A 15,776-nucleotide genomic window follows, 5' to 3' on the forward strand; every position below is an offset into this window, starting at 1 on the left:
CTCACATCTCATTGACCACTCCAAATGGTGTGTCAGATCCTTGAGAATCCTTGTCCAGTTTGCAGCACTGATTAAGAATTTAACAAACATCAGCTTCACAAACCTGAGGCATGGCTCAGAATGTTGACAGGGTGGAATGAGAGTTTTAAAGATGAGGGATAGTTTAGATTCAAGAAACAAACTCAAACTGTCTGAAATTGTATCTGTTTGATTTGAATTCTGCAGTTTTGACATGAGTGTGATATCTGCATTATTTAACATTGTACTTCTGCTCCTCCCTCTCCTTCCTCTAATCATCGTCATCATCCTCATCATCACCATCCCCATCATCATCATTATCACCACCCCCAGCTGTATGATTACTGGTAAAGTATTTTGTAGATTGCTTCAAAAATGCGACAATACATTGTAGCCTTCAGTGGTGGAGCTTGAACAGAGCATTCTATAGCATACTAATGGCCGACACTTGTTGTCGTGGTAACCAGCTCAGATTTTAACACAGACATTGGCCACTCAGTGTTGAATACCACTACATACTGAGTCACAAAAAGGCAGATAGGGTGATAACTTCACCTGCAGCTCAGTCACTTTGTTATCCTGCTGTTCAGTGTTTATTAATGAGCTGTTTGACTCATTTGTCTCTCAGAGACCTGCTCCATTTTTATCTCTTTTCCTAGTCTATCTGATTTTTCTTTCTCCCTATTAGCTGGCGTCCTGGGACTCCACTCGTGGTCTGAATGGTAGCCTAAAGGAGAATCGGATAGAGAGCGGTATGCAGGGAGTGACGCTGAAGATTGTAACATTACTGGTAAGTAGTGGGAGTACACTGAATATATTAACACATGACCTGAGTAGGCAAATATCTGAGTAAGAAAACAAACACCACGGTATAGAGGCAAACACATCAACGCATTCATTAGCTTGTTATTTACACCCACAGATTAGGAGATAGTTTCTGTGTGAGATACTCCAACCTAAAACTGTTAATTCTCTGTTTAACAGAAAAAGTTTTTTACTCGCAGATAAATTAATCTTGATTCAAATGATTTTGCCTTGCTCTCTCAATGTTCACCTGCTGTTAATGGCACTGAGCATACCCTGCAGATGTTTCACAATAAAACAATGAGTTTGCATTAAAGCATACAGCAGCAAGATGCAGAGCAGACAACCTGAGGGCTTTTTACAAAACATGGGAATTCATAAATTAAGTCCTGTCTCTAATAATAGCCTGTCGTAAAGAAAGTTGAGTTAAATACATGCTTTGTTCAGTATTTGAGAATTTACTGCCCTTTTTTTGTGCATCTATTCATTCTGTGTGAACCCAGCATTCCCGTACAGTTGCAGATGAAGATTAGGCTTCACTAATATTATTAATGTACTCCTGTTTGTAGCATTAGATTTAAATGTTGGCTGCATGGGACTGTTTCTGACTTGTGTGATGCAAACATTTCCAATAACTCCAGAGAGTTAAGTCCAAGTGTAAAAATTTGTTGGAAAATGATAGATATCCACAACATGGTTTTATCTTACAAAGTATTCTGCTTTAATCCCTATTTGTTGGCATTTAGCCTTCAAAGTGAGGCACCTGTATTAACAGAGTGGTCTTGCGGCAATCTAACAGCAGCATAAATTACATTCATACATTAAAGAAAGTTGATTTAATTGGAAAAAAGCTCATTTAATTCGATGAATCCCTATTTAAATTAGGATTTTGTTCAAGGATATTTTTCTGTAGGGTGATGACATAAAATGTGACGACCCACATTCAAACTTCATTTAAAAACCTCAATAGAAGCTTGCAATGTAAAAAAAAAAAAAAAAAAAAAAAATACATTTGATGCAGCCCTACTACTGCCTTCTGTGAGCTGTTATCCCAGGAGGATAGAGAACCAACAAGGACAGCACAGGCTCTAGATTAGACCTCTTCTTATCTACGTTATACTGTTTGGTCTAACTCACGGAGAAAAGGGAATTTAAAGTCATCTTCTCCATCTTGTCCTGTGAATCTAGAGCAACAGAACGCCATTAAAAATCAATCTTACATTGCAGCACTTTTTTTCCCAACTAGCTTCACCGATTCCAGGAGCTAAAGTCACTTCCCTCTCCCTGTCTTCATTTTTCCTCGTCTTCACACATGATTTACCTGCACCATATTTATTCACATAAGTTCTGCTCAGCTCTCCCCTGGCAGCGTCACTTAATCAAGTCATTTGCCCCTGCCCACTTTAACACCACCCCCTCTCTCTTCACTGTCCCTCTCCCTCTGTCTTCTTCAGTTCTACTTGCTCCTCTTTCACCCACTTAATTCTGTCCTGACACTTTCCACCCATAAAGAAGAACCACGGTCGGGTGCAATGAATTTAAAATGGCAATTTCCACGCTGATGAACCATAGCAGTTGCCATGGCACCGTGTGTTACAGGTCAACAGTTGCTGAGGAAACTATTTTATTAAGATGAAGTTTAACTTAGATCACCTTAGAAGCTCTTCATAAAGGTGTCACCCCAAAGTTCTTAAGATGACTGAATGTGTCCTCGCTTCGGTCACCAGTTGGGCCCAGAGAAGATTATGGTGCATCTTGATAAATGACATGCCTGTGATTAAGTGCACGTGCTATACTCTTTTCCTGAGTTTGAGGATAAATCGTGAGCTTTTAGACAAAAGCCTCACATGTTCACATACCTCAGGGTTATCGTTGCCAGTAATGTATTACCCAAAAAGTCCAATATTCATTCAAACAGGAGGAGCCTTTTGTGATGGTGGCAGAGAATATTCTGGGCCAACCCAAGAGATACAAAGGTTTCTCCATTGATGTGCTGGACGCCCTGGCCAAAATCCTGGGCTTCAAGTACGACATCTACCAAGTCGGAGATGGGAAATACGGCACAGCACTCCCTAATGGATCCTGGAATGGCATGATTGGAGAACTCATTGGCAAGGTTGGTGTGTTTTCTTTTTATCTCTGTCAATCAATGTCCAGATTTTAGTCCAAATCATTTTTTTCTGGGAGTCAGGCCACATTGTCTTGTTTTGAAATGGGATCCCAATTATAAGGCTCAGTAAAGTGGAAAAGATTAGAAAAGCATATCACGGGCCAACAGCCCCTCTCTGCACATCAGTTTTCTCCAGTGGGTGACATCACAGATTGATTGAATTGGGACTGATTTCGGCTTTTTGGAGGTACACTGATAAAGCTTGAGACGTGGACAAATGCTGTTATGGTTGGTAATGATAATGGGATTTTAACTCCCTCTGACAGAGATAGAAGTTTATGTTTTTCATTTCATAGTGGCGAAATAAATGAGATAAAACTCAGATTTATGTGCTGTATTTTTCACAAAAGCTACAGTATTTACTTCATAACAGCTATTATGTTTTTATTGAGAGTATCAAACATTTCATTACTTTAAGGTTCATGCACTCTCATCCATATTTTTTAAACATAAAATGGCAAGATAATGGAAGAGTGGAAATAATGCATACTTAAATCCAAGATCAGCAAGAAAGCACACTGGAGTTAAAACCTCCACCAAAGCCTAATGATCTCCCTGGTTATTAGGTTCAAAGTCAACAAAGTACTGAGTCGATGACAGAGTAGTTATATAAGGCAAAGTTTGGTCTAATAATGATGAAAGATCATTGTGTCAGCAAAATCAAAAGGTTTTCCTCCCACTGAGAGCATGAAGGTGCACTGAGAAATTGTCTGCCTGTGTAGACACAGAGATACATGCATTTTTTAAATTGAAAATCTTGACTGACCATGGTTCTTGAGGAAAAGTATTAGTGTTAACAAAAAACAATATGTTTCCTCCTATTGGGAAATGAAAATGTGCACACCAAATTTTCTTCCAATTTTACCATTACCTTTGTAGATATTGCACAAGCCTCGGTCTGATAGTGTTTCTAAAAAAGAAAAGACAGAATAAAGCATAGTTCCTGTTAGGAGTATGAATGAAATGTGATGGAAGCTCGTGTGAGCACTGAAAAGTTTCTTTCAGAGTTGTCAAATTTTCTGTCTGAAGTTTTTAAAATCTGACACAGACAAACCAACCTAACCTCCTCAAAGGTGGGAAAACACAGACCGATTAATGAAGGTTAAATGTGCTAGATTTGCTCTCATTAACATACAAAAGACTTATTAAACATACTCTGTTGTTTAAAAAGGAAACAGTGACTAAAATGTGAACATATGACTCTCCATCCACAGCGAGCTGACTTGGCCATATCGGCCATCACCATCACCCCGGAGCGTGAGAGTGTGGTGGATTTCAGCAAGCGCTACCTGGACTATTCAGTGGGAATCCTGATGCGCAAGTCAGAGGAAAAGATCAACATTTTCTCGTTGCTGGCGCCATTTGACTTGGCAGTGTGGGCGTGCATTGCTGCAGCCATCCCTGTGGTGGGCATCATGATCTTCCTGCTCAGGCGCATCCAGGCAGTGCGCTGCCAGAACAGTGCAGGAGGCCATCCGCCGCCTTCTGTCTCCACCTCGCTTCAGAGCGCCATCTGGATCGTCTACGGTGCTTTTGTGCAACAAGGTGGGTGAAACAGTTTGCACCTGGCCCCCTCAACATGCAAGGACAGCAGATACAAATCAGGTTTTTGTCATATATTGGAGGACCAAGACGAGGCAGGTTTTCACTCTGCCTAATCAAACACCAACCTCTCACTAGTTAACGCTTCTCTGTTTGAAGGGGTGTTAACTGATGAAGTCAGTGTCACTACTGGGGTTGGGCCAGGCTAAAATGCTCAAACTGGTTTGATATTAAGCCAAACACTGGACCAGACCAGTGTACCAAATTTTACCAATACAGTGAGTCGCACTTGACTCAGCAGCCGCTTCTGATTGGAACAAAATGACACCTATCCCAACAGCAAAATTGTGTCGGAATATTGCTTTGCATCATCAAACATTGGAGCTTTCTGTCCACATTCAATCCATTAAATGTGCGTTTCTTTTATGTTATGTCATGTGAACAAACCACATAAATACTAGCTGTGAACTCGAGATCAGACTGCAGACATAACCACTTAGTAGAGGGATGAGTACGTGCTATCTTGTGTACTTTTTTTCACTGAAAACACATTTTATATTGTGATATTTACTGAAAATTACATAATATAGCCAGAAGCAAGTAGCCTAGGTTTTTATTAGTAATAATCTTTAACATTCCACTCGCAGGCGATCTCCCTCTAGCCATCTGCCACTGTGTTTTGGTTGTCATAGTGAAATAAGGAGGCATCATATCAATAATTAATTTCTCAAATCAACTTCTTGAATCAGTTCCTTGTCCATTGTGGTGCTCTCAAAGTGAGCCTCGGGAATAAATTGAAACAAGGCGTGTGACAAAAGTTCAGCTCTGAACCTCTTTCATCGGCCTCAAATCCAAAATGTTGCCATATTGGCGCAGTTTTAGTTTTCTCAAGAGACTAACTCTGCCATGTTTCATCTCATCATCCAAAAAACACATGAACTTTCTAGTAAACAAACACAGCGTGAACAGCTCTACCCCTCCCACATCTACTGAAATCTGATCTCCTTCATGTTGCCAGTGCTCGGCACATGTCCTAGTGGCTCTAGTAGTCCATTTCTAAATGTATAAATATAACATTGTGTTAATCATGATGTCATAAATGCTTCTTACTGGATTGGATTAAGCACTGTGATGCCATCAGCACAGGTTGCTGATGTAGGCTTTGTCATAATGACAAATGGCAGTTCAGCCAGTTTGCATAAAATCAAACCAGTTTAAGCTCGTACACCAGACTGGCAAAACCAGGAATCAACCCAACTCTAGTCGTTGCTGAATGAATGAAAACCTTCCTGCTTTTGACCTTTGGTGAAACATCACTGGAGACCAAGCACCAGCCATGCAGTTCCTAAATGTTCAACCATTATCTAAGCAGAACAAAAGCAAAGAAAATAAACACCTAAAACTACTTAAAGGGATGAAGGACAGAAAATTAGAATAAAAGAGTCCAATCAATGAAAATGCACATGTGGATGTCACTATACAACAAGTGCTGATTCAGTAGTGAGTCAGTTTGAGGCACAACGCCCACCTTAGCATTTTCTAAAGGTGCCCTTGTCAAGGAGAACATCCCATCCTTAGGCCTGGTGGTGATCCAGGTATGTCCAGTTTGGATAAATGACTACTTCAGCAACTGATGTTAAAACCTGAACAGCATCTATCAAAGTCTGGCACACTGCCTATGAGCCTTTTTTAACCCAACACCCACTATATTTCAAGAGAAGCTAAATTCCATGTCTTTCCTCTGCCTCCTTTTTTTCTCCTCCTCATTTCTGGCTCATGTTCCAGCGTTGCCACTTTTTGTTTCAGTCAAGTGGATTGCATTTTTTTTCTTGACGTGACGTAGGTCGCTTTGATATGGATCTGACTGCAGATGCATAGTGTGCCATTGTCAGAGAGCATAAACTTGGCAACCGTATCCCCCCCAATGATTTCATAATGATATGCCAACACTTGGCTGGGTTTTGTTGTATGTTCATGCAGACTAAACTATCCACCCACAGACACACAGACTTATTCAAACAAGGGCTGCCCTGCTTTTGTTTCATAAGGAGGTCAGGGAGAGGTAGGAGATAATCTGAAACTGTCTAGGAGGACTGATGAAAATAACACTTTTTCATTGCGATCCGAGAGTTAAATCAATTTGTGTCAAAGATGAAAGAGCTTGCACCACGTCGGACGGTTGCAGTAGGGTAAGATCCAGCAAAGTTTCAAGATGCGCATTTCACATTCGATGACCTTACAAAATCAGTCAAAGCCATATGTAATAAAAATGACTGATGCCGGATTGCTATGCATCTGACAAGGCCTTCAGTTTTTTCCCCCAAACTGTCCTAAGGGCGCAGCTGTGTTGATTGTGACACTTTCAGACAAATATGTTTTCATTACATTTCACACTCCTGAATCTCTCCAATGACATTTCTATGGCCTTACTCTTCAAAATTAGAATGTGTGCTGACATTTTTCTCATGCACCTCATAAGCTGTTGGATATTTGGGGAGAAAGAGTCGGTACGACAGAGCAAAAGTGAAGATAGAAAAGCTAATGCGACGAACCAGTCTTTTCCCCTCAAACAAAACAAGGAAGGGCAAAGGATTAAAGACACGAAGGAAAGAACATTAAAAAGACAAGAAGAAGAATGAATATTAATGAGTACTTCACTCTTTGATGAAATTGGATTGGGATGTGTAATAGAATATAAAAGTGTGCAAGTAACATTTCAGGGTAGTGGTTTGAATACACGAAGTTCTTGGGAAAAGAACTCTAAGTAATTACACAAAATCATCTTATGCATATAGTTGACTGCTCCAGTGTTACATGCAAATAAGAGAAGTATCTCAAAATTCAGCAGCTTTAACACAAAATAGTGGGTACTTTAAAGACATGTAAAGAGACTTACCAATAATCACAGGTCAGTTTAACATTTTAAAGATGACAGTTTTGATTCCTAGGACAAATACCACTGATGGCAACATCACACATCCCTCTTTGATGATAACATATGACTATATTGTACCAGAACAATCAATTTACCTACCAGACACACACAAAAAATGGTAATGTCATTTTTCTCATCATGTTGACCAATCTCCTAAAAGCTTGTTTGCATTGCAGGAAAAAATCCAAGTCACTTTATAACATATGGTATTAAGATAAAAAGCTTTTCTTTTCTTGGCTGTCTCATCGTGTAACAGCTGAACCAATAAAATTAGGCCGCGAGACCCTGATAATAAAGCACGCCTACATGTTTTGGAAGCATTAGAACGTCTTCATGAGATGTATGACACATATAGATGTTGCTTAAATTGGTTTGCTCTGCATGTTTTCTTTTGGTATTTAAACTAGAGTAGGTATAAGAGATGAATGATGCTGTACAGTTAATAGTAAAGATGATGATGATGATGTGTGCATGTGTTTATACCTGCACCCCCCCAGGTAGCGACTCCATTCTGGGATCCGTGGCTTTGCGTATCGTCATGGGCAGCTGGTGGCTCTTCACCCTCATTGTCTGTTCATCCTACACAGCAAACCTGGCTGCCTACCTCACTGTGTCACGCATGGACAATGCTGTCAGGTAAGGAACAATACTGTCATGTTCACATTGTTTCAAGTGAGTGAAATGCACTTGATTCTCTTATTGTGGAACCTCGACACAATAGCGGGTTTAACTTCAAAAGTGATTGATTCATTTATGCTCCCTGTGTTTCCGAAGCACACATGTACTTTATACACCTACAGTAATTGTTAATGGAGGTGTTATTCTGTGGTATTTTACAGTGAATGTCAAAAGCACCGAAATTACACTTGCTGCATGTAATTTCTTTCTGTGTTATTATTTTCACAGTGGGAATAGCACATTATGTAAACATGTTTTTTAGGCACAAATCCCAGTTCAAGTCCTTCCTCGATACTTATGTTCACATAAATCTTGATTGAACATGTATCCGACACGTTGAAATAACAGCTGTAGCTTTCTAAATTCGACACAACTTATTTTTCACAAGTGAAAGAATGCGACTCCCGAAATTGACATGAAGCAATCCACCAGAGAGTCGACGTCTCCTTCTGTTAGAGTCGTTGAGTTACACAGTGATGCTTCCTTTACCTTGTAAACAATCTTTGGCTGAGTACAGACACCTGCTGCAGGAGCACATGAACCTGACAACAGCCAACATTTTTATTTTGGCCTGTCATCAAGTTACTCATGGAATTAATGTTAATTGGCGACAACTGATTTGAACATGACGGTCAGTGCCGGCTCAAAAAAAGCTGCTTTCTGATATTTTGTACACTGAGCTCTGAGGAAGGGAGAGGGAAAATTACAGATTGGTTACCATCGGAGCTCAGCAAATTTTGCCAGCCCAGGTGCCAAAATGAAGTCAATCACCAGTGCAACCAAATCAATTTTCACTTTAATTTTCACTCTCATATTCAGTGAAATGCTTGCAGTGGCGAGCCCAGCTGCTATTAAGGAGAGCAGTGCTGCAACACTAGCAGACTGAGGTGGACAACACGCAGCAGAATTCATTAGGGAAAGGATTGGATTTTGAACAGTTTTATTTTATCCAATACAGATCTGTTAAATAAACTGCATCGGCCCTCTATTAAGTAATGTGCGTCAGTGTAAAAATGTGTACATTCTTAATCACTGCAGTCAATGATGCAATGAAAAATACTTTATGGCACAAGCACTGTCTTTATTAAATAGTTGTATATTTTTTCAAATTTGAAACATGAACACTTCCGGGTGCTCCACCACATGAGCGTTTGGCTCCTATAACATTGTCAGAGCGACATTTTAAAAAGAAATAATCTCAGTCAATACAGCAGAACAAGACATACTGTCTTTCTTCTTTGTTTAAACATTGTGCCTACATTACCCACAATGCAGCCTGACTCCCAGATGTCAGAGGTCGCAGATGTTAGTGTGCTATGCTAGAGGCAGCTAATGTAGCTAGTTACAGAGCTCTGTTAACTTCACTTCTGCCTCACTCGAGGCTCGCAGATTATGTTTATGCACTTACAAACTCACAGTCTTGAGCCCCATTCGGCACAGACTCAAGTCACTTCATCAGATTTCATGCAGCTCCCTCTGGAGTCACTAAACGCTTCAGGCCCTGATCACACAGAAAGCGTTTCAGTGGTTGGATTGTAATTGCTTTTAATAAGGATGAAGCTCTCTGCTTGCGGTTTTTGTGTTGTGATGCACCTCGCGTTTCTGCGCTCTAGGCACCTGGCATTTTTGCCGGAGCACTCTGAACTCCTCAAGTGGATAGTTCACTTTTTTGTCATCTTTTTTCCTGTTGTCCAATAGGATGAGTTGAGTGGTCACAACAAGTTTACAGTTGGTGAAAAATGGAGGACAAACTGGTGGTAGGGTTGTTGGATAGCCGGAGCTATACAGCTCAATGATAGACAGCAGGTTGTCAAACTGCCCCTGAGTCATCCTAAAATATGCCTGGAAATGGCCATCATCAAGGCAAAGCCCCTGGACCAACTGGTGGTACTCCCCATGACCCACCCTCTTTTTTAGGGTCTCATGTACCCACACTGATCTCTGTTTATCTGTGACCAACAAACTATTTGCTGACAGCCTCTCACCCTCAACCAGAGATAGAGGAAGTACCCTCTGCCTGTTCATTTTAGTAACTAGTTACTAATTACTGTGAAATTAAAAAAGAAAAAAAACCCAAATTGATTACAAGTGTTTTTTAACTAGTGGCATTCAATTGGAAAAAAGGCAGTGCATTTTGCAACCACATATGCAGTAGTACTTCCAAAGAACTTTAAACAAACTTTGATGTGTAAATCGGGGTTTCTGGCATTCACTTAGGCTAAAACGAAGGCCTTACTTAGTCTGTTACAGGCTTTGTTGTGGTTCAGAAACTGACATCCATAAAAAATTTTGGTCACACTCTGAACTGGAACATCTGCGGATTAATTCCATACCAAAGTCAGAAATGATAGGGCATGGATAAATCTACTTTTTGTCTGCGCTACCATCGTGACAGTAAGGGCGCCGTGAGGGACAATTCCACTGGGCGCAGCTGCACAACATGCAGAGTTCTGCATTGGGTTAACTGTGGCTGGTATTTTGTCGTAATTTTATTTCTGATTTTGGTTCTGGCAAAAGGAAAGACCATGCAGGTCAGATCGTGCGTGCTGGCTGATATTTTAAAATAAAATGAGAATAATAAAATTATAATTCAATGTTTTGATGCTTTAATCCTCCGCTGACTTTGTGGGTCGGCTCTGTCTCGTGCACCAGCTGGAATATAAGAGCTGCTTTAATCAAGTGCGTTACTAACAGGCATATTTAATGTGAAGTTGTGCTGCTCAATATTATGAGAATAAGAAAATATCCATTTAAATGTTATTTCCTGAATTACATTTGTTTTAAAAGATAGTATCATAGTTTTTCATGTATAAAATGTCCGAAAATTATCACTGCAAACGTGTTGATGAACCGAATTATTTGAACAGGTTATTATAGGATTTGCAGTTTTGAATCTGGCTGTGGATTTTGTGTCAGCGGGTCAGGTCAGGTTGTGAAACTGATGGGTCATATATGCGTGCAGCAGGGCAGGTTCAGTATTTCAAGTTGTGATGCCAGTTTGAGGACAGGTCTTGAAAATCAGACCCATGCAGGTCTGTGAGCTACAAGAGCTGCAATCAGCTCCAGCTGCCACATTGCAGCCGTAACATGGCCGTGGCCATTTGGAGGAAATCTGCACTCCACTTACTGCACTTCTCTGGTCTTTTGCTGTACACAGTGTGTGGTGCTCTCAATACCGTATATTTTTTAATATTTTAACAACAGGGTCGAGCGCTGTAGTTCAGGCCGAAGGTTCACCTGAGTGCATCTCTCAGCAGCCGCAGTTGGTGTTTGGTCCGTCTGCTGTTCTGTAATTTTTTGACCCGCTGCCTAACAACTAGCCTATCCTCAGTCCAAATGTTATTTGTCAGTGAATCCAATTTGGTGTGCCATCTCTCCCCGAAGACTGGGCAGAGAGGCTTTTGATTGCATTGGGTCTGTCTTGTGTTGAACAAATAGCCACATGTGGACATGTGAGAGGGAGCGAATGCTAAGCAGCGCACAGCTAACCTGTGAAGAGAGAACTTACAGCCTGTGTGGGATTCACCTGCATAAAAATCTGAACCGATTTAAGGCAATAAAACCTGATATGTACAGTGTGTTCCTGAGAGATCAGATGTCCTTGAGGTGATAAACTGTTAGCCAACACAAATTGTTTGCAAACACAAAAATCATACATTTATAGGAGAAAGTGAGAACAGCACAGGACCACATCGACCTACAATGTGTATCTTTTTAATAACCTACTTGTAGCTTTCCTTATTGTGAGAAGAAGAGCAAATCATTGCAAATCCAAACAGTGTTAATTGGTTGCTCTCAAACAGTATTTCCTGCTATGGTAGCAGAGACCTTTCCTTTGTACTCTATTGCTTTCCTGACATGTCTAAGACACTTCTTAAATTGCCCAGCATCAGGTCTTACTAAACAGCAGTGCATTTAAATTAACTCCGCTGCTCTTCTTACCAAATACATAATCTTTGTGAGTGAATACTGTGCTAAATGTATATAAAGTGTAAAACTTGCTGTGAACACATTTGTGTGACCGTGACTGTAATTTGCCAGTGGGTTTAGTAACGCTGCTTCCTTACGTGAACATTAAAGAAACCATAGAGAGGGCAAAGTGTAGGGAAGGTGAATGCTTCTTTTTTCATCACAGAGACAAAGAGATAACACCTCAGATCTAACCTAACCTTAAGAGAGGGAGTTATTTGAGTTAATGAATAAATTGGCCGCTCTTTTTGAAGTTGCTTGTGGTTCTAATCTTGACAAGACCAATTGATGTTGTTACAAGACCCTTGAAGGGATGGTGGGTTTTACCATTAACCACAATCAAAGTGGGCATGTCTGGCCCACCAATGATTGATTTCTTATTTTGAAATCGATGTTTATCAAACAACGAAACAGTTGTAATTCACCTCAAAGCATGGGGTTGGATTAGTCATTAGTTTGGACCTGTCATCTCCACAGATGGAAATTTCAGTTTAGTTATGGTCAGAAATGGAAATCATGTCCTTGGAAGACAGCGACTGCTTTTGCACCAATGTAGAACCACTTGAGGACAGACAGTGCAGGAAATTTTAATTTGAAAAAAATACACAGTGTTCAGTGAAGGCCAGTGCTGCTTTTCCCGTTGTCCTGGGGAACAGACTGCGGGAGTTACCAGGTTATGCAGGTAATCAGTGAACATGTATGGGTCAGTCTTACAGAGAAAGATGACTTTGTTGTCAGTGGGTTAAGGTGTTTGTATTTTACAGATAGTCAAATGTTCAGCTGTGGAAACAGACCTCTTAAAGGTCCCATATTATGCTCAACGTCAGGTTCATACTTGTGTTTGGGGTTTCTACTAGAACATGTTTACATGTTTTGATGGGTGTTTTTTTGTCTGCCTGAATACACCTCTATTCACCCTTTGTTTAAAATGTCTGTCTCCGTATCCCCCCTCCCGAAAAAGCCCATTAAGTTCCACTCTGGTTGGTCAGTAGGGATGAACGATATATATATCAGGCCGATAATGGGACATTTTTATAATAATGCATTATTCTAAAAACTAAAATTAGGGACGATAAATAGCGCTGATGGTGCAAAGCCAGACTGCTGTCATTGACTTAACAAGGGCAGCATCTACACACTCGAAAAAGTGGGTGCCGGTACAGGTGCCTTTTAAACCTGGTTTGCGAGCCACCAGTAAACACAGAGAAGAAGAACAATGACGAATGTAGCATGCTTTCTAGAACGTAAAACATATGTTGACATCTTTCACATTTCCAGAGGAAGACAACAGGATTGCGCCAAGGATCTGATCTTTGACCACAAACAGGTTAGACACAGTGCTGAAGGACCGGGTCCAGAGTGTTAGCACGAGCCAATTGGCAGCAGCAGCTTACATGCAACAGCTTGACTCTGTTCTTAAACTTATTAATAACTGCTAGCCATGTGATGCTGCAGTTAGAGCTTATTTGTATCGTTACCTGGCAACCCAGTCTGGAGCATGTCTCCTTCTCGATCAGCGCGTGTGTGTGTTGAGTATTAATGTGCGAGGTGAATCAATAGCACATCACTATTCTACTTGGTAGTTGTAGGCTAGTCTATCAGGGGACGGTGAGACGGCACCTGGCTGTGTTAATAAAAATGTAGAGTGACGATATAAACATTTCACACACAAGCTGTACACCTGTTGATATGAGTCAGCTGTCAGTGTTTGTTTCTGTTAGTAGAGACTCAACTCTGCAGTGTAGTTTATACACTTTACTGATACATCAGAGAATTACACAGTAACACAGGGCTTTATAATCTCCCTCTCTCTTACTGTTAACTATTTTCCTCATATAGTGATGTCAATTTGATTTGGTTTGGTCAAAGCTATGGAATATTAAATCATCTTTATTTCCTCAGTACATCTTAGCCTTTCTTACCCTCAGGTGTTCATAAACTACAGGTTATACACTTATTTTTATTATAGGCTATCTGTATCGGTTGAAAAAAAAATCCATATCGGTGCATCCCTGCTGGTCAGTGTTTCTGAGTCTTCCACATCTGTGCTCTCAGTGTCTCTACACCGTCACTGCATCCAGCAAATGACTGTAACAGCACTACAGAGGCCGTTTGTACCTTTATAGACCTTTTCACTGGAATTGTTTCTAAGACTTCTGCAGGCTGCAGATAAGTTTTGGTTTTAGTCGCACTTTGGGAGGAATCAGTTTAAATACGAGACTGCATCACCCCGTAATTATCTCTCCTTTCATCCAGCCGCTCAGCTGTTACTCTCCCTGTCTGCAGTCCTCTGTCATGCACACGTGAACTTGTAAAGAGCAGATTAGAAAACTGGTTTCTCGTATACATGGCAGAGAACTCAGTGGCCTCCAGGGTAAATCCACCTGGGGAAATCAGGTTTCCCTAATCCCCTATGCCCGATTACAGCAACCAGGTTTCTCGTTTGCTGGAGACTGTAAGTCGGTTTCTTAATTGCATGTAAATGAACAGACTCTGGGTTGGCTTAGAAAAGGTGAGGTACTCAATTGCCGAAATGTGTACCCAGTGCCCACAAAAGAAGGTCCTTGTTGCCTTGGAGTCATTGTGTTCGAGGGGGAATGGCTGTGCTCTCTGAATACAAATTATCGAAGCTAAAGGACGATGACAGTTAGGACTGCTGTGTAGACTGAGTCACAATATCTGTTCCAAAACTCCTGCATCACGTACATAAATTGAAATGTCGCTGAGCAAACGCTGCTTTAGTTGGTCAGTTTTAGCTGCCTAAAAAGGCCCCATCTAAAAAAATGAACATCAGTTTTAAGGTTTAAGTTATAGTAAGAATATTGTCTCGCTTTACCTTGCCGTCAGACAGCCCTCTCTGATGGGGAACTTAAGCTGTTATCCCATAGCCACCAGACTCCACTGACAAAAACATTCATTTTGGACATGAGAGTTGCTGATCTACCGCTGCCTCAATCAGTTAGTAAGGTAAAACAGAACAGTTATTCTAAATATAGGGCACACTTAAACTGAAATTGCGGCCGCGGGTTCGAATCTGACTCGTGGCCCTTTGCTGCATGTCAGTCCCCACTCTCTCTCTCCCCATTTCACTCTCTGTCCTGTCAATAAAGGCAAAAGCCCACAAAAATAATCTTTAAAATGTATTTTCCTGTAGCCCTGTCCACAGCACTTCTTTGTCTAGTGTTTCTCAAAGACGCTATCAAAACAACACTGTACATACATAATACAGTCCCTCCAGGAATTTGCGATGTTGCGATCGCAACAATTAACGCAACTCGACAATTAACAAACAATTAACCGCAACTTTGACCTGTGTCCCGTGAATTCCACCAATCATAGCAGTCCCCCAGCGCAAACAGAATAGATGTATGCCACCAAATTCACTTCCTTGATTATGGTATGAAGATGCAGACGTGGGATTCTAATCTCTTACATTTACCAACAAAAATTACTGCTAACGCCTGTGCAAAATAATTCCATGATGTTCTTTAGGAAAGCGGAGGTAAACTGTTGCACCCTTTACAATACTGTGGTGGAACACAAACGAAAATCAACTGACTTTTCTACTGCGAAAACATATTAGGAGAATGGCTGAAACTAGCGGACCACAGGACAGAAAAAGTACCATGACAGAGGCTGTTGCATCAAAATCTGGCGCAA

General features: G+C 40.8%; 1 protein-coding gene across 3 annotated transcripts in view; it reads left to right on the forward strand.

Moving 5' to 3' along the window:
- The window catches only part of grid1a (glutamate receptor, ionotropic, delta 1a), a 327,113-nt gene that overhangs the window by 292,402 nt on the left and 18,935 nt on the right, over nucleotides 1-15,776 (forward strand). For all 3 annotated transcript variants that reach the window (XM_033613949.2, XM_078160556.1, XM_033613946.2), the window contains exons 9-12: nucleotides 707-808; nucleotides 2,741-2,938; nucleotides 4,207-4,537; nucleotides 7,967-8,105. In XM_033613949.2, the coding sequence (XP_033469840.1) occupies nucleotides 707-808; nucleotides 2,741-2,938; nucleotides 4,207-4,537; nucleotides 7,967-8,105 (770 nt within the window). The remainder of the gene's footprint in view (nucleotides 1-706; nucleotides 809-2,740; nucleotides 2,939-4,206; nucleotides 4,538-7,966; nucleotides 8,106-15,776) is intronic.

The sequence above is a fragment of the Epinephelus lanceolatus genome, chromosome 17 (genome assembly GCF_041903045.1).
Source record: "Epinephelus lanceolatus isolate andai-2023 chromosome 17, ASM4190304v1, whole genome shotgun sequence".
Taxonomy (NCBI): Eukaryota; Metazoa; Chordata; class Actinopteri; order Perciformes; family Serranidae; genus Epinephelus; species Epinephelus lanceolatus.